The following is a 26204-nucleotide window of genomic DNA, read 5'->3' as shown; positions in this document are numbered from 1 at the left end:
GGAGAACACTTTCAAATGTGCATGCATGCATGCAAGCTTATTTTTATCATGTTGTTCTTTTCCTTTGATATGATTTCCTCTTTATCAACACTTAACAATCCCATGTTGGATCTTCTTTCTATATATCCACCATCTTCTCTCGTTTTTCTTTTTCTTTGGATTCTGGAAGAGCTTTATCTGTTTCTTCTTTACAAAATTAACTTTCTTTTCAGCTGTGTTAATTCTACTCTTAACTGCCTCTCATATGAATTTTAATGTGCTATTACATTTTTAATTTCTTTACAATCATTCTTATGGTTTCACTCCCATTTCATCTCATCCTACTGTCTTTTCAGCTCATAATCATCTAACTGCTTTTTGTCCCTCTTTCATTAGGGCCACGTCTTTTTTAGTAGTAAATCATTGTTGGAGATCTGCTCTCCCTTCAGATCTTCAATATGATCTCCTGTTTCCTTTACGGAGCAAAATTTTTCAACAGGCGTGGCTCTATTTTTCCTGTTTATTGATCAGTGAACAAGGAGAGATCTACCCAGACCTGGTATTTGCTCTGAGCTACTCCTGATGCACTTGGGTGCTGATTTCAGACCTAGAGTTGGTTGGCAGGTGGAGATGGATAGTTCCCAGGCCAATTCCCACTGTGGTTTTCATTTCAATGTAGTTTTGTTAGGAACGAAAACCTGACTTCACTGTCTGGCTTTCTGAGGCTCTGAATAATGGAGAAGCCAAACAATAATCAAACCCTAAGTAAACACAAGCCTTTCTAACTCTAGCCCACCTATAACACTTTACTTGTGTAGAGGAAGATTCTAAGGATGTAACAGTGACAGACAGCCGCTATCCCCCCTCCCAGCTCTGCCTAGCTATTTTCTGAGTTACAACCTTCTGCTAAATAAAAAGGCACTGTTAGAGAAGATGAGAAGAGCTGGGAAGAGTATTCTGGGGTCAGCTGCCTAGGATCTTTCTGAATTACGGGCACAGGGTTGGGGAAGAGATGGGTCTGCCTACCTATTGTTAGGTGGTCAAAATTGACTCTGCCTGTTTTTTAAACCCACTTTTGTTGCGTTCATGGTAGACACCTCACTAGCTCTAATGTTTATAACTGTTTCAAATGTAAGTGCTTTTCTCTACCTTCTTAGGGACTCTGGTGAGACGTCTCAAGAGGCTGTGTCAGGACTACCAGGGCAGAGATCTTGTTAAATTAGGAAATGTTTAAAATAAGTTTCTCATTTCAACTGAAAAAAAAAAAAAAAAAAACATAAGCAAAAATAAAAGCATCCAAGAAGTTTTACTCTGAGAGACTATCTCTGTGCAATGCTGCACCGTCCTTTTAAACACCTACAAATAAAATTCACCTGTGCCTTTCACTTGTCCTCAGCCACCCTCCTGTCCTTGGAATTCAGGTAACAGAAACACAATGTTTATGTTATAAACTTGGCAGTGGCTGACTTTCCTGAGAAATTAGGTTTGACATTCAAAGGAATTTAGACATTTAGCTAGTCTTTTAAAATGGCGTTTACTGCTAACATTGACAGATCTCAGGTACAAGACTTCACATTGATTTGAGCCAACTTGAGATTCCCTTCACTTACGGTTTCAAGCAGCCGCTATTCTCATGCCAAGACACATAATTCTTATGCTGGATACCCTCAGCTTTTTGGCTTTTAAGCATGTAATAACCAGCCTATGCTCCATTTTAATCAAAATGACACAATTATGAGTCAGAAATAAGAAAATTTGAAACTCAGGGAAACATCTGAAGCAGCTATTTCACTTCTTCAAAAATAACAGAAATGAAAGGAAAATAATTTATTAATGGTTCTTAACTTTGGAATATCTGATAAAGGTATACTTCTTTCCAAGAAAAGCCGCATGGACATACATATACCCAAAAGTCTTAGTTTCATGGCCTTATCAGTCTCTTTATAACTCAACCCTATTATATATTTAGCAGACATAACAAAATGTTGTAAGCCGTGTTACAAAGGTAATGTGCTGTGGGGTTGTATCAATGTAACAGCCAATGAAACTTAACAGATAAAACAGACAGTAAAGACCACCCAAAAAGCAGAAAATATCTGGTTTCTTCAGTTACTGATAACTGCACAAAGGACTTCTTAACAAGACCCACAGGTCTGCCTGCTGGAGGGTTCCTGACCCCTGTGAATAAACCCCCTTCTTTTTAAATATTTACATAGTCATTTGAGCTTTCGTTTCTTAATCTGGAAAATGGTTATAATAATGCCATCTTTGTAGGGTGGATATGAGGATCAAATGAAAGCTATCTATAAAATGCCTAGAAGAAGGCTTGGCCATCAGTAAGTGAAAATTTTTAAGGTACGTTTTCAAAAAGGCATTTTCACCATTTAAATGGGGGAAGTGTGAGACAATGACTATAATGTACACTTTGATATGTTCTAACCAAATTCATTAAATCTCATTCCTTGGTACTTCGTTGATATTCAATATTATTTAGCAACAAAGTCATCTTGTCCTACCCTCTTTGAATCTTTCTCTTTTAAAGAGAAAAATTCCCTTTCTGCTACCTGAAAAAACAACATCACAAGACCTGACTTAGTAATGTGGTGAAATACTTTGAAATTATAAACTAATAATGTCACAAGTATTCAACTATGTATCTATAATTAAGACAGAAAGATGTATTTCAAATGAACTGTTTATGGATAAAGAAGCAACATTCTTCAACATTAAGAATTATTTTTAAAACTAGGATAAAAATAATACCAGCAGTGTTTCACGTAGGTTACTAATAGATTACCTAACCAACAACTTGAACTCTGAAAACTTCATTTCCCAAAACCCAGTAGCAACTTAGAATCAATGCCAACTACCTCTTGCGGTGGCGATGGTGCCGTTCTCAGGGTGAGGGTACCAGCCTCCTTGGGGTGACCGCCCCGCAGAGCTACTGACTGCACATCACAGCCTCGCCTAAGGCCTCTGCTAATGTGTTACCTTTGGGTACATACTTTAATACTTCTATCACATAATTTGAAGAGGTGTGAATAAATCAACCTTTAGAACCTGAACAGACAAATATTGTAACTATCACCCTTTACCTTACTTGGGAAATTTAACAAAAAATCCAGTAGACAAATCCTTAGGAACTCTGGGCATATATCATGTCAACAGATTTAGCTACATCACACAGGCGCAGTACAAAGACATTCCATGAATATCTTTTAATTCACTCATGGGCTGCAACGTGTGAAACTGGAAGACCAATTCTGACGTCAGCAATTGCTGAGTGCCCACCAACAGAGGTAGAGCATAAGTTCTCTCACTGGTGAAATACATCTTAAAATCATACAACATACAGATTTGCAAAAATTGCGCACCAGTTTGGCACTTTCATTAGCAATAATCCCGTGGACCAATCTCCTCCAATTATATTTTACAATAGGTCACGTGAGGGTACCTGCCCAACAATCCTATCCTGTTTCTCTCCGTAACACTCCTTCTGGCTTCTGGGTTACATTCCTGGGGAAACACTACTAGTGAGACTTAAAATTTTCTGGGTTTCTCTAACAATTCTTATGAGTAGGAATGAAGAAAACATTTTTCCATTTACTGAGCAAGTGTCAGTAAGAGGTTAAAACAAAAATATAGCCAAAACCCAGAAGAGGTAGTATAGCTACTTCTTTTACAATTAGAGCATGAGGATTAGCAGTGTTAAGGAATTTATAGTAAGCAAAGCAGAGGGAAATTTCTGACTCGAATAATCTATCACAGAGAGTTATATTTCACTAATACCTACATCTTTATTATCTTGGATATGAGATTTGAGCATCAAATTACAAAGAGTCTCCTAAATACAGTGTAATAAATTCACAGTGGGAACTCCAATATGCATCAAATTGTGACAGGACAGAATAATCTATAGGCATTGTGTAATACATGCTACTAAGAATCAATAAATAGATGAATACAAACACCTCCAAGCAAGAAACAATCCAGAGAAGGTATTCCTGAAAACAACAGGCATACTTCAGGTGAATAAAAATACTAGGAGAAAGTTCTGCATGCATAATTAAACAGATCTGCCGCATATTTGTTTTGTTTCTAACTGCAAAGTTATATTTTATCAGAGCATTTTTAACAATGTATACTGTATAGAGCTATCATAGTAGAAACAAAATATCATGGTCCTTTATTTACATAAATTAGTAAGTAGGAATAACACATTTGTAAAGTATTCTGACAATATTTTTGTTAAACTTGACATTTTAGGGAAATTGTACCCAAGTAATTCAAATAAAGTCAAATTCTAGTTCTCTTTGACCTCCTCTATTTAGTTTCATTGAAAACCTAAGAACTATTTTGATATTGAATGCTATAAACTCAATCAAGTACTCAAAACATTAAGATATAATCCATCATGCAACTATGCTTCTCATTTCTAGCTATCACACCAAGTTATTGTATCCTATTTCAGCTTTCAAACCAATTTCACGTCCTTCCTCGTGGAAATTTGTTAGCAACAAAGACACACATATATGCAATAGCCAGCTGTACTGCTCACATATGTTTTCTTTTACTAAGAAAAACATGGATATGTAAATGGCATCATATACTTGGCATTCTTATTTGCCAGAGGTACAAAATTCTTCCCTTTTTGGATGTTACTTAGCAGATGTGGGGCACCATTTTGCTGTTGAATTTCAGAATTTCGAATGTTTATTTTCTTAAACTCAGGCTCACTGGAGAAATGCTTATTAATCAGAATTTCTCCTGTTTTAGACAAAGATGCATTCACCTAGAAACTCGAAAAGACTGACATCAAAGTTATCAAAGCCTCCACTGAAACTAAGCTAAAAAGGAAACACTTTTAGCATATAGAATTCTACTTTTATGACAAAGACAATTTTATTAGAGTATCAACATTAGCTTGGTTGCTAATAAACGAAGTGGGTTCCCTCCATCTACACAGCTCCTCTTCAAATCGGCGGTATGCGGGCTTTATTTAGGTTGTACAGATATGGATACTGGACCCTTTTCCCATTTTGGAACTCTCTAAAGCCAGAAGCCTTAATGAAAGCATCTGAATAGATACCTCACTTTAGTAAGAAAATATAATTTGCGTACCACAAGCCCTGTGATTCTAAACGATACAGGTCATGGCAGCAAGGCAGAAAGCTTTTCCTCAAATAATGCCGTTATCTGTAACCCTGAAGTTAACTGTCACCACAACTCTAGGAAAGAGAAAATCAAGTCCTTCACTTCAAATAATAGACTAGAGGGAGGTCTTCCCACTTTCTCTGGGAGTACCAAGGGGAGCTCCCTACCCATTCTCCACCCCATGCCCCCCCACCCAGTCTGCCTGTTAATTTCTAACCCAGCTCAGGGCAGAACCTTCCTGCTAAAAAGCAGCCAACTTGAGAATCCTTTCTCTTCTGGTCAATTTCCTTCTCAAATAACCATGGATATGTAAATTGTTCAGTAGGGTTACTTTCCTGTCTCTTCCATATTTCTGGGGAAACAAAATAATTAAATTTAAAATTGACAAGAAAATGTCTTAAAATCAAGAATTTAGTAAAAAAAAACAAACGCTGGTGCTCATGAGAAGAACTGTGCTATAATATGTAACTTAATACATGAGTAATATATTCTGTGATGATAAGAAGTTAGGCTCATCTTATTTTATCAAAACTAATAATCACATGTGTTTCCTCCATACCGACATACTCTTTAATCATTTATATTGATTATGTCTTTCAGAAATGCACTTAATTTCATACTAAGACACAAAGAGCAAACACTTTTTTTTCCCCAACTGGGTAAAAAAGCTTTAGTGTTCTGATTAATTTTTCTGGTTGGTCAGAAGTTAGAGACAGGGCTCCAAGGCCCTCATCGTCAAATATCCTATAGCAGTCCTGCTTTCTCACAAAAGCAGAGCGGTCAGTGCAGAGTGGGCAGTCAGCGCCAAGGGTCAGCTGTCTTACCCCAACATTCAGGGGACTTAAACAACATAACCCTCCAACTTTACAGCAGAGTTTCACTTAAGTAGCAGAAAGGGCAAGGAAAGTCATGACAAGGCATATTCTGAACCAAAACAGAATTCATAAAGGCAATAATTGTGAAGCAAATTACTTTCACAGGTACTATTTCTGTGAAGAACAGCAATACGCTATGACCAAGGGGCTCGGCAAAGGTGTGTATTACAATTTGGAATCAGGGCACAACCTTCTGGGACCTCTGTACAGCATCATCAATCTATGATCTACTACATGCTTGCTTTCTAGATAGGAAAAGGCAACTGTGAAGGGACACTCAAATGCTGAGTGTGAAAAAAGTAGAAATAACATGGCTGGGGAAACCATGAAAGCAAACACAAATTGCAGGCTTTTTTTACTTTTCTGTTTAGAAAGAATTTTGATCAAAATTCAAAAGAGGCCACACCAAATGCATGTTTTATGTTTCATATGTGAAACCAGCTGGGATCTGGGACCCACTCTGTTAGTCCAAAGTGTAAGCTGGGGAGGGGTGTGTGGATGGGGGATCGAAATGGGTTATGAACTCAGATTAAAAAGTGTTCTCTCAAGTTAGTAGATTTCAATGTTCTGTACAAACTAACACGTTCACAGAATCTCATTAGTCTAAATATTCTGCATTAACATAACTTTAATTAAAGGATCTCAAACTACTGTCTGGAGAAATAGCCCCACCAGACAGCTTACTTATGAAAGGAAGAAATACATTTTCATTCCCCCTATCCTTAAATCTCCACCTCCATCATCCACTCATTTCCTTGTGCGCAAAAGGAAACATGGAGCCAGGGTTGAAGGGGAATGGAATGCCAGTGTCTGAACAGCCTAATGCAGAAAGAGCTGGAGTGCTCTATTGTCTGTCAATAGCATGCCTACAGGTTCTCTCCAAAGGAGGGAAAATGGAGCCTTACTGGGTTGTGGGAAAATGAAATGTGACCATCGTATCAAAACTTTAGCCCTCATGCAAAGGGATGGAGATAAAAGGAGGGGAGAGAGGGCAAAAATATCTGTGCCCGAGGACACTCACTGACCTTGATACATGTTCTACTCACTTTGCTTAAGTTGCTGACAGAATGCAGTATCAGCTCGACACGTTTTCCCACCAGCAGAACTACCTATCCTAAGCATGGCGTAGAAAATAACAGTTCTGGAGACATCGCAGGCAATGGTGAAGGCCACAGCTGTAAGATTCCTCAGATGTGAAGGACACGGAAAACAAACTGTGGTTTCAAAAACAGGATGGGCTGTTATAGGCTCATGTGCCTGTACATGACATACGACTCATGTGGCTAATTTCAAGTCACGTGGCACGTGAAATAGCTAGATGAGCTGCAATAATAAGCATGTATCCACTTGCAGAGAATCTAGTGCACTGTTCTAGATACTTGGGATAATGGAGGGACAACTGACATACCGACCCTCATGGAGTTTACAATCTACCAGAGGGAACAGACAATACACAATCAACGTGGTAAGTAAATTCTGTAATAGTTTCGATAATAAATGCTTTGCAAAAGCAGAGGGGCAGGTTGCCACATGAAGTAAGTCAAGCAGCACCAGCCTCCATGAGAAAGAAAGATTTCAGCAAAGAGGGGAGAGTAGGTTGTGCAAAGAGATATCTGGGGAAGAGCTGTCCAATGAGGGAACAAAGCACAGTCCTGAGGTGGGAGGGGGCAGGAGAGAGCAAGCTGCCTCTCTTGAGTCTTGATTTCGTCTTTCATCCCTGCTTCCTAGCACAAAATAGGGGCATAGTTCATGTTTACTGAGTTACTTAAATTCCAATAAATACAAGATTACCCAATACCCAAATTTAATCCAAACTATAGTCTAGGGCTTTGTAAGAAGACTGTACATAAAATGCATTGGTGGAAGGTACATCTTCCTGAGAGGAGCTATCAATCAGATTTTCAAATGAGTTTTTTGGCTCTCTTTCCCCCCAAACGTTAAAGGTCACAGCTTTATTTCCAGGAACATACGAGGAAAGCAGAAAAATGGGTTCTATTGTATAAGGAGGAATGCCTCAAACAGAATCTACTTTTGGTCAGAGTCTAATGACAACTTTATTTGAAAACAAAACAGAGAGAGAGAAGGTCGCAAGAGCAGGGTATGGGGTGCACATGCCTAGCAGGAAGGCGGGTCCGAGCACCCACTGCCCCCTGCCCATGATAGGCTTAGGCCAACTGTCCACAGGGCACTATCTCAACAAGAGACCTGCATATAGTCCTTAGACCTCAGGGGTAACCTTCTGAATAAAATAAAGGCAGTCAAACATGAAAAACAGGAGCCTCCTGTTACCATTTTGGTTGACCTCCCTGTTCATAACTACCTTGATGGCTTATTTCAAACCTTTAGACATTCATGGATTTTTTTTTTTTAACCTGAAATGATTAAGGAGAATTAAAGAATTTGGACCCTCTAAAACACAAAGAAACAAACAAACAAAAAAATAGGGTAAGTCACGTGGGGGGAATAAAAGGGGGAAAAGGGCTAAAGAATTCAATTACGGTAAGAAAAGAACTAGCCTTTCTCGCCTTCACACACTTTGCCACTGCAAAAGCCTTTCAAATAAATACACACTTAGGCAAAAGAAATCGGAGTCCCATAGGTTCCAACACATAAATCTGTCCTTACAACTACTTTCCATATCAATTTGACATGTAACTAGAAGGAGCTATTGCATTCTCATTTCATAGGAATGGTATTTAAATAAGAATACAAGATTAACATGTCTAGAAAATCTAATATTTAGTACTACGTTCCCCAACACTGCCTTTTCAACCTTTCAATTATTCCTAACTTCTCATTCATATTCACAGCCATTCTTCCTAATACTTTAATGCATATTACCACAGGTCTCTTTCTTAAAATCTGCTAAAATTTTTCATTTTACTCTACCTTTCTATGATTAAAAAGTAAAATAGAAAAGCTGTTAAAAAGTTAAATTCTTACATTACATGAAAGATTATAAAAGAGTTTAGGACCTAAAAAGAGAAAATCATTTTTCTTTTAAGGAAAGACTTGCTTTTTTTGTATACTATATCCAAATAAAGTTATACCTGCCAGTAGCTATCCAATGCAATTTTGTTTAGAAATTATTTTTACAAAATCTTTTTGTCACTAATCTTAAGAACATACCCCTTTTCCACCTTTTAAATAATCTTCTCTAATAAAACTCAAATATTTTCATGATTCTGCAATCTTTTGTATTCTGGGATAAATTAAATCATTTTTCCTTTTGAATTAGCCTACTTCTAAGGACATGTTTCTAACCTAAAAACAAAAAATCAAATTAAAAATATGTAGTTTCGCAGAAAATTTAAATTATGCATATAAATTCCATCTGCCAAATGAAACTATGCAAGAAACACAATGGTTAACAAAATAACATATATGTGAGGGTCAAGATTTTGATTCACCTGCCAAAAAACAATTAAAATTTGCTTTTGAACTGTACAGTAAAACATTATTTGGACATTATTATAAAGTGTATGAAACAAGTATCTCTTTTGGGTCGGGTGAGAGAGGAAAAAGCAGTTCCCTTCAGGCATTCTTAGTAAATTCTTTGACTTTTACAAAATATTCTCAATCTTATTACTACTGCACACGAAAAGGCAGCTATTTATCCTTACATTCCGCTTCTTTGTTCTCATTACCTCTTTCATTTTTCCTAGAATAAGCCAACACTAAACAAGGCACAGTAGTATCAGAGTCTCTTCCAAAAATACATTGTAATGCCAGTCAGTTCTCCTCAACACATAACCATTGCCGTTTACTCCACCCATTTTAAACATGCCTTTCCATACCTTTCTCAATCTCTCAGGGGGGAAAATAAAAAAAAAAAGATTACACAAAGGAAAAAAAAATGCTTGAAATTTACTAGTGAGGAAATGAATTGACAAAGCTGATAACAGCAAAACTGAGTAAAAGGCTGGTCTCTGTTTGAAACTGAACAGAAAAAAAAATACCTTAAATAAACAGCTGTGCACAAAACTCAAGTGTGGACCATCTCCAATAAACAATGAGTGGTTTTTGAATCAAGGTGGTTTCCATTTAAGAAAAGTGTTCAGTTGATTTTTTATTTTTCTCATGAAGGCCAAGCACACTATAGGCATGAATACTACAAATGACATTGCCCATGAAGGAAGAGAACTCCCTCTACATCTGTACTAAGGACAGGACTGGGTTTCAGCTGCAGCCACAGTGTTCCTGGAGAGGAAACCAAGAGGCAGACACCGGGTTATACAAACAATGGTTTCTTCTCCACTGAGCTCTGTGGCCATTTTATTACTCTCTACATTTTTCCATACAAACCATATTAGTGTTAAATATACTTATATGAGACTTACCCTCTACTTTCCCAAAATGATTATTTAGATATGTAACACCAATTACAAGAATCAGGATGCAATAAGTATTTAATTCAATGACAACTATAACAGTCGTGTTTAAAGATACTCACTAAACAGGTTCTCAGATACCATCTCTCTATTTTATAACAACCTCCACCCACAAACACAAATTTCTAGCTGTATAATGACCAAGCTTTTATGCACCATATATAAATTCAGGTAAAGTTGCCGAAACAACTTGCCCAGACTATTTCAGCGTAATCCAAACCTAAAACTTTTCCTTAAAAAAAAAAAAAAAAAGGCAGGGCGCGGGGAGGGAGTTATGAAGCAATCACTTATCAATACTAACCTTGTTGGTCACTTTCTGCTTCAGTTTTTGAAGAACCTGGTGCAACAGGAAGGGGTCGAGGTGGCCGGGGCTTTGGGGTGGGAGGTGAGATTTTTTTCCTTCCAATATATTCTACGTAAGTTCCTGGAAAGTCCCCTCTCTCCCCTGTGGTTTCATTATAGCCATTTAACCAGCCAATTTCTTCAGGCTTGGCTTCCTGTCCATCATTGAATCCAAGAGCTACTAAGGACCCTTTATTCACAGTCAATATGTCACCCAAGTGCAGGTCAATATCTTCTTCTCGTTCCTTTTTATAATCATAGAGTGCTCTGTACTGGTACCCCTCGGCACTCATGTTTGCAAACCTGTGACCATGCAACAGATGAGTCTGATAACACACTGCAGTTGAATTTTACGTCGCTCTGGAAAGTGAACTCAGAGAGTGTATTAAGATCCCTAATATGTGTCCAGCAGAGGACAAAGAACAACTCTCCAAAGGTTTAAGAGGAGAGGTGATTGGCCATTGGCTGTCCATCTGTCCTCCATCAATGGTGTGACTGAAGAGGGCTCGACTTCCTCTGCAGACCACAGTCTTCCCACTGGCTTCCTTTTCAGCAACTTGTCAACACTCTGACTCCACGCTGACTCTCACAGCGAGGCCCAATCCTTTCAGACACTCTTGTCACACTGTCCATCTGTCGTCTGATTTGACTGCTGCACTCCACACACGAGCTTCACCTAGCAAAGGAAAAGCAAGACTTATGAATGATCATCACACTTTGCCATCTGTGTGAATTTGAATTTCTACTTTCATTCAACAAGTACTTAATTTGGCAGACGTGCACGGGCCAGCGTGCTATTGCTGGACATGATATACACAACACAGATTAGTGAGGCAGTCCCTGCCTTCTAAGAACACTAGGTGGGCGTGGGAGGGGTGCTGGCATGTGGCAATGTCTCAGAGACAAGACGGGTACACAGGGCTGGTACACAGTAACACTGGGAAAGTGCCAGAGGACAGCAGAGACCAAACGCAATGAAGTTCAAATGAGGGAGAGACAACATCTGACTGCAGGAATCTGAAAACAGAATGGAACGTATGGCATGACGTTAGGTACAGATGTGACTAAGCAAGTATATTCCAGGAAGAAGAACAGGGAGGCCAATGCATGTGGAGCAAAAGAGGGAGCATTGGCTCCAGGTTAGAAAGATGGGTAGGGGTTGTATAACATCACACACGCGTGTGTTGAGTTTGTGAGTCACTCAGACTACAACGGGGAACAACTGAGAAAGCTGGGAGAAAGGGGAGTGATAGGATCAGAGCTGCACTTGAAGACTATCAATGTAATCATGGTGCGTAGAAAGACTGGTGTAGGAACAGACGGGGTGAAGAACACTGTCATGGGTGTATTGCAGTGGTCTGCGCAAGCGACCATGAGAGCATAAATCAAGGTGGTAGCAGAAGCTATGGAAAGGGCAGGACTGAAGCAGGCAACACTGCACGGGAAGCATGTGTGGGATGTGGCGATGCTTGAATATGGGTTGAGCTAGAGAACGAGGAGAAAAGGGTGCCTGATGCTGCGTTAACAAGAAGAATTTAGCGACCAATAGGAGGCCAAAGGGAAGGCAGGAGGCCTGCGGGACTTGAGGTGACAGACTTGAGGTGATGCTGGTCATGCAAATGCAAACATGCTGGTGGGTGGTTGAAAACCTGGTCTCTGATTCAGGAGGAGGAACAAACACATTAGAGATTTGGTAATGAGCTGCAAATAAGGCAAGGCTGAACTCAAAGGAATGGAGGAACTCATAAGGAAAAAGATTACAGTTAAAAAAAAAAAATGACCCAAGGATCAAACATTGAGGCTCAATGAATGCAACCGAGACCAGGAAAGTCAAGATTTGGAGACAATGCAGTGTCCTGGAAACAAAGGATAAGAGGATTCAGACAGGAAAAGGTCATTCTGAAAACTAAATCCTGCAGAGGCCTCCAGACAGGGGAAACTGAAGCAAGGCTGCGACATTTGGGGCTTTGTCCGTCACTGAATCATTACTGACTTATGGAAGCAGACTCCGGTCTAGTAATATTGAGGACAGTAACTAGAATTTAAGGAGTTAAGGAGCTGAAGAGAAGTAGAGACGGTTGCTGTAGATTACTCGATGATGGTAGCTTAGTGGAGGGAAAAATGGGAAACGAAACTTGTTTTTTTTTGATCCTCTAAATTAGAGAGTAAGTTAGCACGTAGACTGCTGATAGAACAGTGTGCACACTTTGCACTCCATTCCTCAACGGTTATCTTTATTATAAAGAGTAAAAGCAGCCTAAAGGTTTCAGTTAAGCTGGCTGAACAATAAAGCAATAAAAACAATAGCCACACAATTTCAGTGTGCTATATCAAAGGGAGCTTGTAAAAGTTTTACAGCGTGGAACACTTTAGAAGTATAATATTATAGGCACTCTTCAATGTAAGCATGTTAAGAAGCAAATCTAATCACAGATTAATTGTTATGCTGGCATTCAGAAGTGCAAAGTATTCAACTTTACATGGTGAAAGCCTCTTAGCTGTAATACAATAACACTCTTAGGAGAGTTACATATTAAAAGAAGCAAAAACAAACACTGGAAATTTTTGTGTAGCAAGGATATTAATTTGGGTTAGTATTCTGCTTTGCATTTTCAGTTGTCAGAGAAAAAAATTAAAGCAACCATCAGCGTGTATGAGAAAAATAAACTATATTATGTTTGAAGACAGCCTCGCCTTTTGCTAGATCCAGAATCCAATTAAATACTCACTGCATAAATTCACACAAAAATGTAGAACTGGCACATCTCATTTTCAGTACTAATGTACTCTGTACAAATGAGACACAGAACTCTAAAGAACATGAAAATTTACATATCCCTAAATGCCTGGAAACCAGGCAATATGCCTAAGAATAATTTAATTCCTCCAAATCTGCCTTGAAATTTTTGTTAGCTTTTCCTGGCAATGTATGTCTTTTCTGGAAAAAAAAAAATCCTCAACCAGTAAACTGGTTGGTCTTTCCTTCAGCTGCTGCCTGGAGCTTCCTCTATTTCAGCAACCCAGTGGGCCAGTTGGGTGACATTCTAAACAGAATGGGGTGTACAATGATTCTCTCTCTCTCTCCCCCCCCTTCCTCCCTCCCCATCTTACAGAACCCTCGGCAACCACCAAGCCCCTGCTCATCGCATACCTTTGCAGCTATGCATGTTCCTCCTCAGTGGACGCTGTACTAAGACAAGGCTCCATGTCTGGGTATCTGGGTAAGGTATTACAAACCTGAAAACTGCTATGTTGGCCTAAGGCTATTTGTGCAAAGAGAAAACTAAACCTGAGGAACCTGATGGCTTTCTGAAGGGTAGACTCTAGACTAGCAATCTCGGCCATATGTGCCTGTGACCTGTATGTTTCTACAAATTCCCCACTCCTTCACCATTTGTAAGAAGAACCTTACTTTCTGTGTAAGAATCCTGTGCAGAACTCGGGGACTCCATCTGATAAAAAGAACCCCAGATCTTTCATAGCTCTAGGATCGGAAGTAGAACACACTATTCCTGTCTTCTGCAACTCCACAATCAAGGCCAGGAAAATCCATCAAAACAATTCAAGGTCGGCCACGCTTCAGTGCCAATTAAGTGGTTGGAGAGCTATGTAGTCAGACAAGCGGGAGAGCTGACTAGTTATTTGGGAGGCAATTGGATGGTGTCCTATGGTGAGGTACACAGAGTCCCTGGCGAAGGAGAAGAGGCAGGCACCTCTACCCTACTGCACACTTTCTCCTGATTGCCAGGCCCAGTTCCATGGCTGCCATTGTTGTCATGGTCATCACAGCGTCACCTGATAATTACTGGAAGCTGTATGTGTACTAACCAATCCTCTGCCTCCTCCTCCTTATCTAATATGGGGAGCTATGTTCAATCATCACCATCTAACATTTGCTGGGAGCTAAATGTATATTAACACATTCAATACTGAAGACTGTCACGAGGAAGGTATTATCAATAATTCTCACTTTATATAGGAGGAAACTGAGGTGCAGAGAGCTTAGTATCCTTGGCTGTGATAACACTCAGTAATCAAGAGGTGGAACCAAGATTCAGAGCCAGGCAGTCTGATTCCAGAGTCACCCCTTTTGACACCGCTAGAACCTATGGCCCAAACTCAAATTGCTTCGATGCCCAAGGACAGCCCGGATATGTCCACGGGGTCTGCAATGCAGAATCCTGGCCCACAGACTCTGACCTCTTAGATTAACCTTGAACGTCTGCTTTTCACTCTCTGCAACAGCAGCCTTCCTGATAGTGTCTCTGGCTCTTTCACAAACACACCCACACAAAAAGAAGCCATTATAACCTGGCAGCAGTTCCGTCCCAGTCCACGACCCAGCATTTTGGACCATGCACATTTTCTTCCAAAGAGACTTCATTAAAATGCATCCTTGCCAAAGAAGTCCATAAACTAGTGAATAAAAGAATACTGGGCACATCACTTCTGGAAGGCTGAGCGCTTCTGGAATCCTGCCCATTTCTGTTCTATGAGCGTAAGCTTTTGCCACCTGTATCCCTCTCCTTATCTATGCCCCCTGTGGTTATCCCAGGCTCCTCACTACACAATTTCTAAAACTCAGCTCCTCCTTAGAGGGATATGTGAAGTATCAATCCACAGTCATATCTAGAGAACTGACAAGTTCTCTTTTCTCTCATCCTCAAATTCTCAGCAGGAATGCAGAAGATTCACCAGCCTGAGGCATTGGCAGTGTCTGTGTAACCCTCCTGAAATCAATGGATCCCAAACTATCCAGATCGCCAGGCTATAAATTGCCCAGATTCACAAGGTTTCGCCCCCAATCTCTTTGGCTAAATACACCTGTCCATTGAGTTATTTCCACCCAGGGCCAACATAAAATTATTCACAAAGTAACGGTTTTTATATGTGGGTAATATCTGCCACCCATAATTTAATGTTTTCAAATAACTTAGATGGTTTTATGATACCTAGGCTCCAAGCTAGTGTAGATGTAAAGTTACTGTCACAAAAAGTATAAAGGAATCCTATGAACAAATAACAAATTAACTTACTGTTATACAACATCATAAGCAACAGTTCAAATTTCCTTAAAGGGAATGATTTTGCTCTAGTCTTTCAATCCTTTTAAAGACTGCCTGCAATACCATTAATCAGAAGTGTATTTCCTCTTTCTGCTAAGATACTGTGCAATTCTCATTCTGTTCCTCAAAATAGGTGTTTCTGATGCCTGACAAGAAGCAACCATAACTTCTTAATGTACAACTGCTTGAAAGGAAAATTTCAATTTAACCCTCTAACCTGCAGGCATTTTGGCAAAGAACCAAACAAAATTCTTTGAAAAGTCCTCTGACTTTGTTGGCGTATTCATTCCCCTTTTACAAAGAACAAGGATTTAGCAAACTTGGTGGCAGGCAGGGATAAAGGATATTTTTAAATCACTTTAAATAAATCAAGAATATATCCTGATCATATGATTCTATCCTATGATAAAATTAGCAGTTTGGCATAGGGTCCCGGCACAAAATGGGTTTTCAATCCAGCTGTGAAGGTTATGGAGGGGTTCCTGGGCCCCCAAACCACATCTTTCTACATTCCATCTCTCTATCCTCAGTGTGCTAGCTCTGAGTCCCCACCTAAATTCAGTCTTTAGAAAACAAAAATCATTATTTAAAAAATCTTTTCACTTTTCAAATATGCTGTCCTGGAAATAATGAAAACCAAATCGAACAAAAGTTAAAATGTCCTAGTAAACAATGAATTTCAACTTAAAACGATGGGTTCAGGATAAATTGTATGGTACATGAATTTTATCTCAAGTAAAGCAAAATAAAAATGATGGGATCTGATTAATCCCCAAGTCAGTCATCAAATACTTCCATTCATTTTCTTTTTTTAACTTGTTTATCCATATAGTTTCTTTATTAGTTTCAGGTGTACAAAGCAACATCATAGTTAGATATTTACACCCCTCACGAAGTGATAACCCCAACTCCCTCAAGCTACTCCCCTCTGGCATGTTATATAACTGTTACACTACCACAGACTCCCTTCCTTATGCTGTACTCTACCTTCCGTGACTACATATATATATAATTTTCAAACCAACCAGAATGTGCTGCCAGCTGGCTGCCATGCTCGGGGCTGAGTCTGTACTGTGGGGAAGCAGGGTGTCTAGGCCATCACCCCCGCATGGGGGTGGGGTGGGGGGACAGGACAAGTCCAGGTGAAACGATAAGGAAGCAGGGCTCTCCAAAAAGCGAAGTGATGGAATGGCACCTGAGCACTGCAGGAAGGGCAGAGGAGAGAGAGACCCAGGTCCAGCTGGCAGCAGCTGTTAGGCTCAGAGGTCACCCCCAGGAGACAAGGAGAAAGGATGGCAGGATGCTCTCACTCAGGCTTCCTATTCTATCGCTCAGAAACATACCCTACCACCCAGAAAACGCCATCGAGCTGCCCATTCTTGTTCTCTGCATCATCACCAAAAGGAGGCCCTGAGGTGGTGGCTCTGGAATGAGAGTACGGAAGTAGATAATCTAAAATCCTTCCCCTTGTTAAAAAACAATGCTATTTTGTAAAATGCTTAAGGTTAGTAAGCACTGAGCTTCAGACTCCAGCAGCTGTTCTCATCAATGCCTAGATTTTTAACCTTGGGCAAGTTACTTACACCTCTGTGTGGCACACTTTTAGCATCTTTGAGACAGATACAAAAAGCAAATCTCCAGCTCATAAGGTTATTATGAGGATTAAATGAAATTGCATAGAGAAAGCACTGAGCTCCATGCTTGATAATTAAAGCTGAATATAATTAACAGCAACTTACTATGGGCCAGGCACAGTTCTCAGAGTTTTGCATATATCAACTCATTTAATCTTTACAACCACCCTAGGTATAATTATTATCCCCGTTTCACAGATGAGAAAACAAGCAGAGAAGTTAAATAATTTGCCTGAAGTTACATAGCTAGTAACTGCAGTATTACTAGTACTATTGTTACTACTACTATTATTAGTATTGAACGCACTTATGATCATTTATACAATTCATATTTAAAATAGGAACATTTGCCAGGAATTTTCTTTTGCATTGCCTCTAAATGTTGCAAACTGTTCTAAATGAATCCTGAAACTAGCCAAAATAAAAATCTCTAATCTCCTTAACTCCTTTTCAGAGTAAATGCAGACTTTGACTATCTGGTTCTCTCCTACCTGAGGTAGGTAGAGGGAAGCTCTACAGAGGTCAGGACAAAGGAGACCCAGGAGGGGTCGGGGTATGTGAGAGTGTGATGTCCAGCAGGAGGTAGAGTTAGGAGGCAACTCCTCAGCCACAGGGTTTGGTCGCTGCTCCCTAGTTGCCCTCAAAGGGGAAATGCAATCCTCCTGGGACCAAAGGCAGCTGCATACTCAAGTTAAACCCCAGGGCTCCTGGGGCAGAGCTCTGAGTCTGCACCACTGGGGGTCCAGTGAGGAAGGCAAGGGGCAAAAGGCATGGCACAAGGGCCCACGCACCTTGTTTTAGTAACTCACTCTGCCCACTAGTGGAGTCTCTTACCTGTCGACACTCCTATGACTTAAATAATCTTCAGGGTGATCATTTACCTGAACACTATTTTGACTACAGGTTCCTGTGGGTATGTATTTGATTTACTTTAAGGAAAACGATTCTGGGAAGATAAATATCTCCAAAGATGTTTTTATAGTAGGATTTTTTGTTTAAGTAAAATCTACATACTACACTCATTCCCCCCTTTCCAAAAAAACCCAAAATAACAAAAAGCTAACATAAGCCAAACAGACAAGTTTATGAGTAACTACATAGTCTACTTTTTCAGCTCATTTGGTATAATGGACATTAATTGGCTCTTAATTGCCACTCTTCTAGGCGAGTAATTCCAATATGAATGTTGGCAAAATCACGGCAAGTAATCTTTTTAGGAGATGTAGGGGCAGGAGACAACGAAAAAAGCAATAAATAATATGAATATTTAAAAAATTAATTACAAGTGTTTGGTTAAAAAGTGTCATATAATTTACATAATGCTTTTTAAGGTAAAAACTAAATTAATAATCACTTCCTTCCATCGATAATAACTTTCCTGCCTTCTGAGGGTTTCACTGAGATGCCCCATACCCGTGCCTTTTCTAGGAAATCCCTGTGCCCTCCAAAAGAGGGAGATCTGTGGGGAGCCTGTCTCATATGTACAATATACTGAAGAAAACACTTCCCATTTTCTTCTGTATTGTGTATGCCACCTCAGCTGTGAGAGCATTAAAAGCAAAACCCCAAATGCAAACATCATCTCAGCTTTCCATATCTTACCTGACCATAAAATGATATTTTTAACTCTGTTCATTTACCATCTCTTTATTCAATAAAACACATTTTGAGAATTACAAAATGCAAACACAATAAAGGTTGAACTAGAATTGTTCCTGTTTTAATGAGCATGTGGACAATCTTTCAGAGCGGACGCCATTCAAGAATACTCCCCTAAACTACCTAAGACAAAAAGAAAATTTCAACTGACATACTAACCTAAAAGTTACAAGACATTCATGGAAAAATTTAATTAAAGGTATGGCCAACATTTTTAACACCACCAAATTTGAGTAAGTAAAGTAGGTTTACATTCAAGACATAAAACTCTTCTAAAATCATCCATTGATATTCCCAGCAGACAGATGGGTACTACCATCACCACTGTCAATAACGAAAATATGTATTACCTATAACTTACTGTATCACTTGTTTCCCAAAATTAATCTATGCTGCGGAGATTTCCTGATCTTAATAAATTTAAATTTCAAGAAATAGCTAAAGAAAAATGTAATTAATCAATGGGAAGTGAAATGCTTTTTCACATTGGCTATCAGCATCACAGACGTGAAAAGACACAGTGATATCCTCATTTTACAAAAGCAGATAAAACAGCAGATAACAGTGTATACATTGCAGAGTTCTGTTATGCAACTGACAAGAACAGGTCCCAAATCAAGATGAAAGTTAAAAAGCAAATACACACGACACTTTGAAAGCCAGTATCAGACACATCAAACATTCTTCCAAACATAAAAATCTATACATTTCTATGGAAAAGGTATGACTCTCGAACACCTACCTGCAACTGACATATAAAAGCTAGAGGTCAGCAGTGACATAACCCACCCAACACTTCTGCAAAGCAGACAACCTCCTTTATCGGCCTTTCCAGTTTAAACCTTGATTCTGTACCAAACACACCTACCCAAAGTTTTGAGGGGAGCCCCCCCAAAAATCACTCTTAAGAGTATTTTCTTTGCAATGACCAAAACATTTGCTTTCCAAAGTTGAAGTAACTTTTGTTCCTAAGAAAACTATAATCTACTGCTTTTAAACTGTTTATGTTTCAAGAACAGTGTAATCTGTCAAAAAATTACAGCTAGGGGGGATGCTTTCTATTTTCTTTTTCAACAATAAAAGATGCTTGTGGCCTTCTGTTGCAGAAGTCACCAAATTCCCAATAATTTACACCTTGAAGATCCATTACTCTGATAGCCTGCCTCAGAAATGAACCTGTCCACCACTCCAACCTTTTCTAGCGTCTTCAAAGTTGCCATAACGCAACACAAACTAATGAAACATTACAATACAATTCCACATAAAGCCTGGGTCAGTAAGTGTTGTGAATGTCCCGCCTAACAACTAAAACTTGAACCTCAGCACACTGAAATGACAACCTCATGCTACATTCAAAACCCGGAACTACTCGCACTGACCGGCAATGAGGAAAAGAACAAGAAAACAAAAAAACAAAAAACCTATCGCTTCTAAAGTCATAAAACCCCCCAATAAGAGTAAACCATACTCTGATACCAAAGGCACTGCAGCTCCACCAGGACTTAACGGTGGAAGTGAGATCTTTCCGATACAAACAGCGCCCAGAGAAGCATAAGAATTACCCTCAATTCAGCTCACACACGTTCTGCATTCAACATGTTAACAGCCATTGCGCTCACAATCCTTACATTTCAGGCTCGAATTCTGGTTATCAAAGTACATTTCTGGACTTAAGTGGTTGGCCTGAGCTTTTCTGTTCCCTTTGTCTTGTGATCTTCGGGGCAGTTTCTGCCCTTCGGAAGTGAGTGTTAGAGCTATGGTTTCCAGACAATTCCCCCACGATATTTTAGCTCGGGCTTGCACGCTCTCTTCCTCTCCCTAGCCGGCTCCATATTGCTGGGCAAGTGCCTCCAGTCTAGCCCTGCGTTACAAAAAGCTGGATTTCCGGGCTGTTCCAAGACCCCATTAAACATGCCTTCAACAACCTGCCCAGGCCTGGCCGGCACTAAACGCAGAGTTACAGCCTCAGCGACCAGCCGCCCCGAGGCGCACTTCCCCCACCCCGGAAGAGGAGGGAGGCAAACTTCGGAGGGCGGGGGTTGGGGGTGAGCTCTGGGGACCACCGCTGCCCCGCCCGCCCAGGCTAGGGCCGAAGCAGCGACCCTGGTTGCAGCCGGAGGGCGCGGAGGAAAGCATCTTTCCGCTAACGCAAAAGCAACGGTCAGTACACTCTCCTCTGGTGAAGGGCCCCGGGACACTGCACCAAGGCGACAGTGGGGACCCTCAGAAGTGTGCGGTGACGGAGGGGTGGGGGGAAGCCCGAGATCGCCTGCAACTCCGGGGACTGATGCGCCCGGCGGCGTGCAGAACCAGCTCGGAAGAGGACCGCGTAAACGGGAGCCAAGAGGTGGCCGGGAGCACGCAGGGCGCTAGCCGCGAGCGGGGCCCCCGGCTGCCCCGCGGGCCGGAGGTGCTAGCGGCGGGGAGGACTGGCGCCCAGCCGCTTTCCCCGGCCCGGCTCGGCTGTTGGTGACAGGAAGAGAGCGGCGATAGCCGCACGCGCACGCACTGCCTCCCCCTCCCGAGCTCACGCACCCGGTCCCGCTGCCGCCGCCTACCTCCCCGGTCGGCCGGTTTCCTTCTTCTCCCGGTCCGGACTGCAGCGGCGGCCTCCTCCACGCAAGGCTCCGACGCACCTCTGACCCACCCGCCGTTCCCGATCCCAGTTCGCTGTCTCCAACCCGCTCGCTCGCCCGCCAGCCTCTCGCCGCAGCCACCTCTTCCTCCAACTCCGCTCCAGCTGCTCGCGACTCCTCTCCTGGCGCCTGCAGCTCCAGCGCCCGGAGCCGGCGCGGTCTTCGGTTCGGCCCCGCGCGCCCCGCCCCTGAGCTCACGCCAACCAGCGCCCGCGTCTCCGCCCCTCTCCGCTGGCGCCGCGCCCTCCGCCGCTGCCACTCTCATTGCCGGCCTCCCAACCGGTGGCCAGGGGGGCGGAGCTCCGGCTCTGCAGACCCTTCCTGTCACCCCGCTCGCCTTCCGCTCCCGCCGCAGGGAAGCCCTGGGCGGTCCGGCCGCGCGCTACCTCCGCTGTGGAGCGCTCTGGCTCTGCGCTCTGCGGGACGGCCAGACTGCTGCCCGTTCCGCCCGCTGCCGAGCCGGCTGCTGGGCGTCTCCGGGACCAGAGGCGGCAGGGCTGGGGGAGGTCGAGGACAAGTTCAGACTTAGTTAGAGGCTGCGTCTCTAATCTGAGCCTCTTGAAACAAACCCCAGCCTCTTTCGAGCCCCCCGCGCCCGCGGCAGAGTGACTGGGGCGGGGAGGACTCGAATTCCAAGGCTTGCCAAAGCGGAGAGGCCCTGCAATTCCCGTCCTCGCCAGCACAGCCTCGGGAGTGGGCGGAAAAACCACGCCACCCCGCGTGACGCCTGGGGATGAAGGAGGGGTGAAAGGGTGAACCGAGGGACGGGCGCCCGCAGCCTTGCCACGAAATCCAAGAGCTTGGCACCGCCGCCACCGGGACCCAGGCGGTCCGCGAGAAGGGAAGAGAGTTTAATGAGGAGGGCGCACGCTGGCTGATCCCTTCCAATCCTGAGATGACGGAGCAAACGTAGGTCGCGCAGGCAGACCGCGGCCCCTTGGTCGTTCGTTCGTGGGGTCGGTGAAGGAAGCTCACGTGAATTATATTGTCCAATAAATGTGTTAGTTTTCAAACGCAGATTCTTCAACTAATAATCATTACTTAAGTTTTGCCCAAGAAAAACCTGATGTTGGTTCAAACCTTCCACTGATGGGTAAGATGGAATGCCAGTATCTTGTGTTCTGCTCTTTTCCATTAAAATATGTAAGAGTTCGCTTCTTAGAAACCTCTTTCCCAGATTCCTCTTTCGGCAGTTTTGAGATCTGCATAGGGTGCAAGCCTGCTTGCCCTAAAATCCTTTTTACAGCTCTTTCCCAATTTCCTTGCAAGAATATTACTTTTTAAAAAACCAAGCCCTCAGACTTCTGTCAAACTTTTGAATTTGGTGGTTTATACCAGTGGGCGTTGAAAGTAGAGGGAAGAACATCCTGAAATTTATTGACTGTCCTTAGAAAATATAATCATTTTTAAAGGTGACTCACATTATAACGGAAATGTTCTACTTTAGGTTACTCAGGCACTGGCGTTGCTATTATTTCAACCTGTCTCTTGAAGTGGAGATGCAGAAGCAGATCGCTACCTACCTGTTTAAGAATCCACTCTATCTAAAAGTAAATATGAAGTTTACCAAACATCCTTCTTATATCCTTCCCACCTACTGTGTGAAATGAAGGGCCTCATATATTGTTTGTGTGAGCTTTGTAAGTAACATGAGCTGTCTCACCCTGTGGTAGAATTACTTTGATCTAATCCAATAAGCTGAGATGCAACTGCTGTGATGTTCACAGTATTTCCTTTAGGCTTGGGTCTGAAGAAACCTTACCAGCTGTCTCCTCCTTTTGTACATGATGAGTTCCTGGAAAAGGACTTAGGTACTGCTATAATGGGGTTCTCTTGCCCTCAAACCTAAAAGTAGCATCAAGTCCTTCATGGAGCTTCCTTTTTTAGGTAGAATTCAGTAATTTACTTTCAGTATATGTTGTAATTAAAAACTTTTTCCATCATATGGCATAAGTCCAAGGAGTGTCGTGTGGAAGGACAACGGGGCTCTTTTCCCATAAGCTGAATAATTTCAGTGTTTGTTTCATCTGTGTGAAAGTGGTACCTGCTCCCCATATCACTAATATTTGCATGTTTATTTTAATTTTCCATTGATTTCTATGAAATAATAAAACAACAGTGTGCAAACTTAAAAAAACACAAAAACAACCTATTTCTTTTAATAAAATCTTCTCTGGATTCCCAAAATGCATAAGAATGAATAAGAAGCCATGTTGTGAGGCCAAGAGAACCACTAGGTCTTTGGACCAGTCACGTCATTATCTCCTGGGAATTTGTTGGAAATACAAATTCTCTGTTCTTACTGAATCAGAAATGCTGGGGGTGGAGCCTACCAACCTGTTTAAATAAGCCTTCTCAGTGGTCTGATGCATGCTAAGGTTTGAGAACCATTGCTCTAGGCCTAGGGCATCTGGGCACACTGACTGAAAGCCACTGTAATAAAATGCTCAAACAAGCACACAGTTCAATTGAACACCACAGTTCAATCAGTAACAGCCAAACTGTTAGCTGGCAGGTGATGCTTCCACCAAGGAACTCAAAATGTCAGAGGATGTACAATTTACCAAAGGGAGATTGTCATGTACAATTGGTAACAGTGAAGGTGTTTTAGAAGTCAGACTCAAGGGAGTCAAGGCCTCTGGCACCTTGGAAGGCTTTCAGTAGCCACAGTAAGCTGAGAACTGCCCTCTCCAAAGAGGACCAGTAAAAAAGTCTCATTTGCCACCCTCACTCCAGCCACTTCAATAATGTGGTGCTAGAATATGCTTCCATTAGAGTTGAAACCTAAGTATGTAGTTTAAGGTTCAAAAAACAAAATAAAACAAATACAAAAGCCTTAGAGCCTTACTTCCCAAAGAGAGGTCCACAGAGCTGCACCATTGGACCATCTAGGAGCTTGCTGGATATGCAAAATCCCAGGCCCCATCTATCCCAGACCTACTAAATCACTATCTTCATTTTAACAAGATCCCCAGGTAATTGATATGCAAGTTAAACTTTGAGATACTCTGTCTTAGACAGGGGTCCTCAATTGTGGCTATACATTTGGAAATGCCTTGGGAGCTTATAAAAATCCCACTGCCTGACCTGCACCCCAGATGGATTATATAAAAATCTCTGGGGGTGGGACACAGGCATCAGTAGCTTTCAAGATTCCTCACATGATTCGAATGCAAAGCCAGGTTTAAAACCACTGCCTTGGAGGAACCAGGTAGGAAAGGTGCCATCAGGAAAGTCAGTCGGGGAGAAACTAGAGCCCAAATGGCTGTTCTTACAGGAAACAGCTGGTGCTAGAGTGTAGCTGATTGTTGCCACACAGAGATGTGAGCCCAGATTTGCCAGACCTTTCCATTTTCAAAGAGAAACTGAAAATCCCAATTTTTATAGGCAATTTCCCAATTATTAAATGCTGGCAATTAATTCAACATTTTTTGAAACCTGGGTTAGGACACTAAAGTGTGATGACCACCAGTTTATGGTTTTACAATGTTGTACACCGTAAAATTAAGTGGGCCTCAAAAAAAGTACAGCCGAGAAGAGAACTGGCATGTTGGAATGTCAAACTGTTGATCTAAGGACCCATGTATTTTGAATTTTCTGTTCTCTACAGCACCAAACATTGTAGCTGTTCAATGACTGAGAGTTGATAATGGGTGAAATACCAGCGCTACTAGCAACCGTGGAGGCAAAACATTACAGAGTCTTGCCCAATATTTTTATTTTCCTTCTCTTCCCTGATAGCTAAAATGTTTGGGAGGGGGTAAAAAAAAATCAATCTTTGTATTACTTAGCTTAAAATCTTCCACTTTTGTGAGCTAACCAACTTAAACACATATTAAAAGAAACGTGAAAGGGGTCGCTGGACGGCTCAGTTGGTTAGAGCGCGAGCTCTTAACAGCAGGGTTGCCGGTTCAATTCCCATATGGGATGGTGGGCTGTGCCCCTGCAACTAAGATTGAAAACGGTGACTGGACTTGGAGCTGAGCTGCGCCCTCCACATGAAGGACAATGACTTGGAGCTGATGGGCCCTGGAAAAACACAGTTTCCCAATACTCCGCAATAAAAAAATTTCATAAAAAGTGAAAAAAAAAATATTGGCTGGAATGCTTCCTAGCAGAGTGAGAATTCAGATGGCCAACATTACTATAATTCTCATTTTGTTGTTTCTGAGCTTATACAAGCTGCTAAACATGTTCAAATATTAGAAGGAGAGGCACCTTCCTGGCTATCTTGGAACACATGTCTGACCATAATTACCTACCCTCAAAACTCTCTGATCATAATCTATGTTCTGGGCATCCTTATCTCCTTTAGCTCTTCAGTCCTCATACTTTGTTTGGGAAGAAGGCTAAACAAATCAACCAGTATAAGATGGAAGTAAATTAGCCACCTTAGTGACAGCTTCAGTTAAATTTCACTTAGTACTTGCTCTCAAAATCCCCTGCAATAAAGAAGCTGGACTTAAGA

General features: G+C 41.6%; 1 protein-coding gene across 2 annotated transcripts in view; it reads right to left on the bottom strand.

The window, feature by feature from the left end:
* PIK3R1 (phosphoinositide-3-kinase regulatory subunit 1) overlaps window positions 1-21797 on the bottom strand; it is an 86543-nt gene extending 64746 nt beyond the window's left edge. The window contains exons 1-3 of one of the 2 annotated variants that reach the window (XM_019746039.3): window positions 21659-21797; window positions 10701-11417; window positions 7055-7222 (exon numbers count right to left, since the gene is read on the bottom strand). In XM_019746039.3, the coding sequence (XP_019601598.2) occupies window positions 7055-7222; window positions 10701-11034 (502 nt within the window). In that variant the 5' untranslated portion in view covers window positions 11035-11417; window positions 21659-21797. The remainder of the gene's footprint in view (window positions 1-7054; window positions 7223-10700; window positions 11418-21658) is intronic. The other variant, XM_019746040.3, reaches the window with a different exon arrangement.
* Between the last annotated feature and the right edge of the window lie 4407 nt (window positions 21798-26204).

The sequence above is a fragment of the Rhinolophus sinicus genome, chromosome 3 (assembly GCF_057876585.1).
Source record: "Rhinolophus sinicus isolate RSI-liver-muscle chromosome 3, RSI-T2T, whole genome shotgun sequence".
Taxonomy (NCBI): Eukaryota; Metazoa; Chordata; class Mammalia; order Chiroptera; family Rhinolophidae; genus Rhinolophus; species Rhinolophus sinicus.
This window is presented reverse-complemented; position numbering and strand designations above follow the sequence as displayed.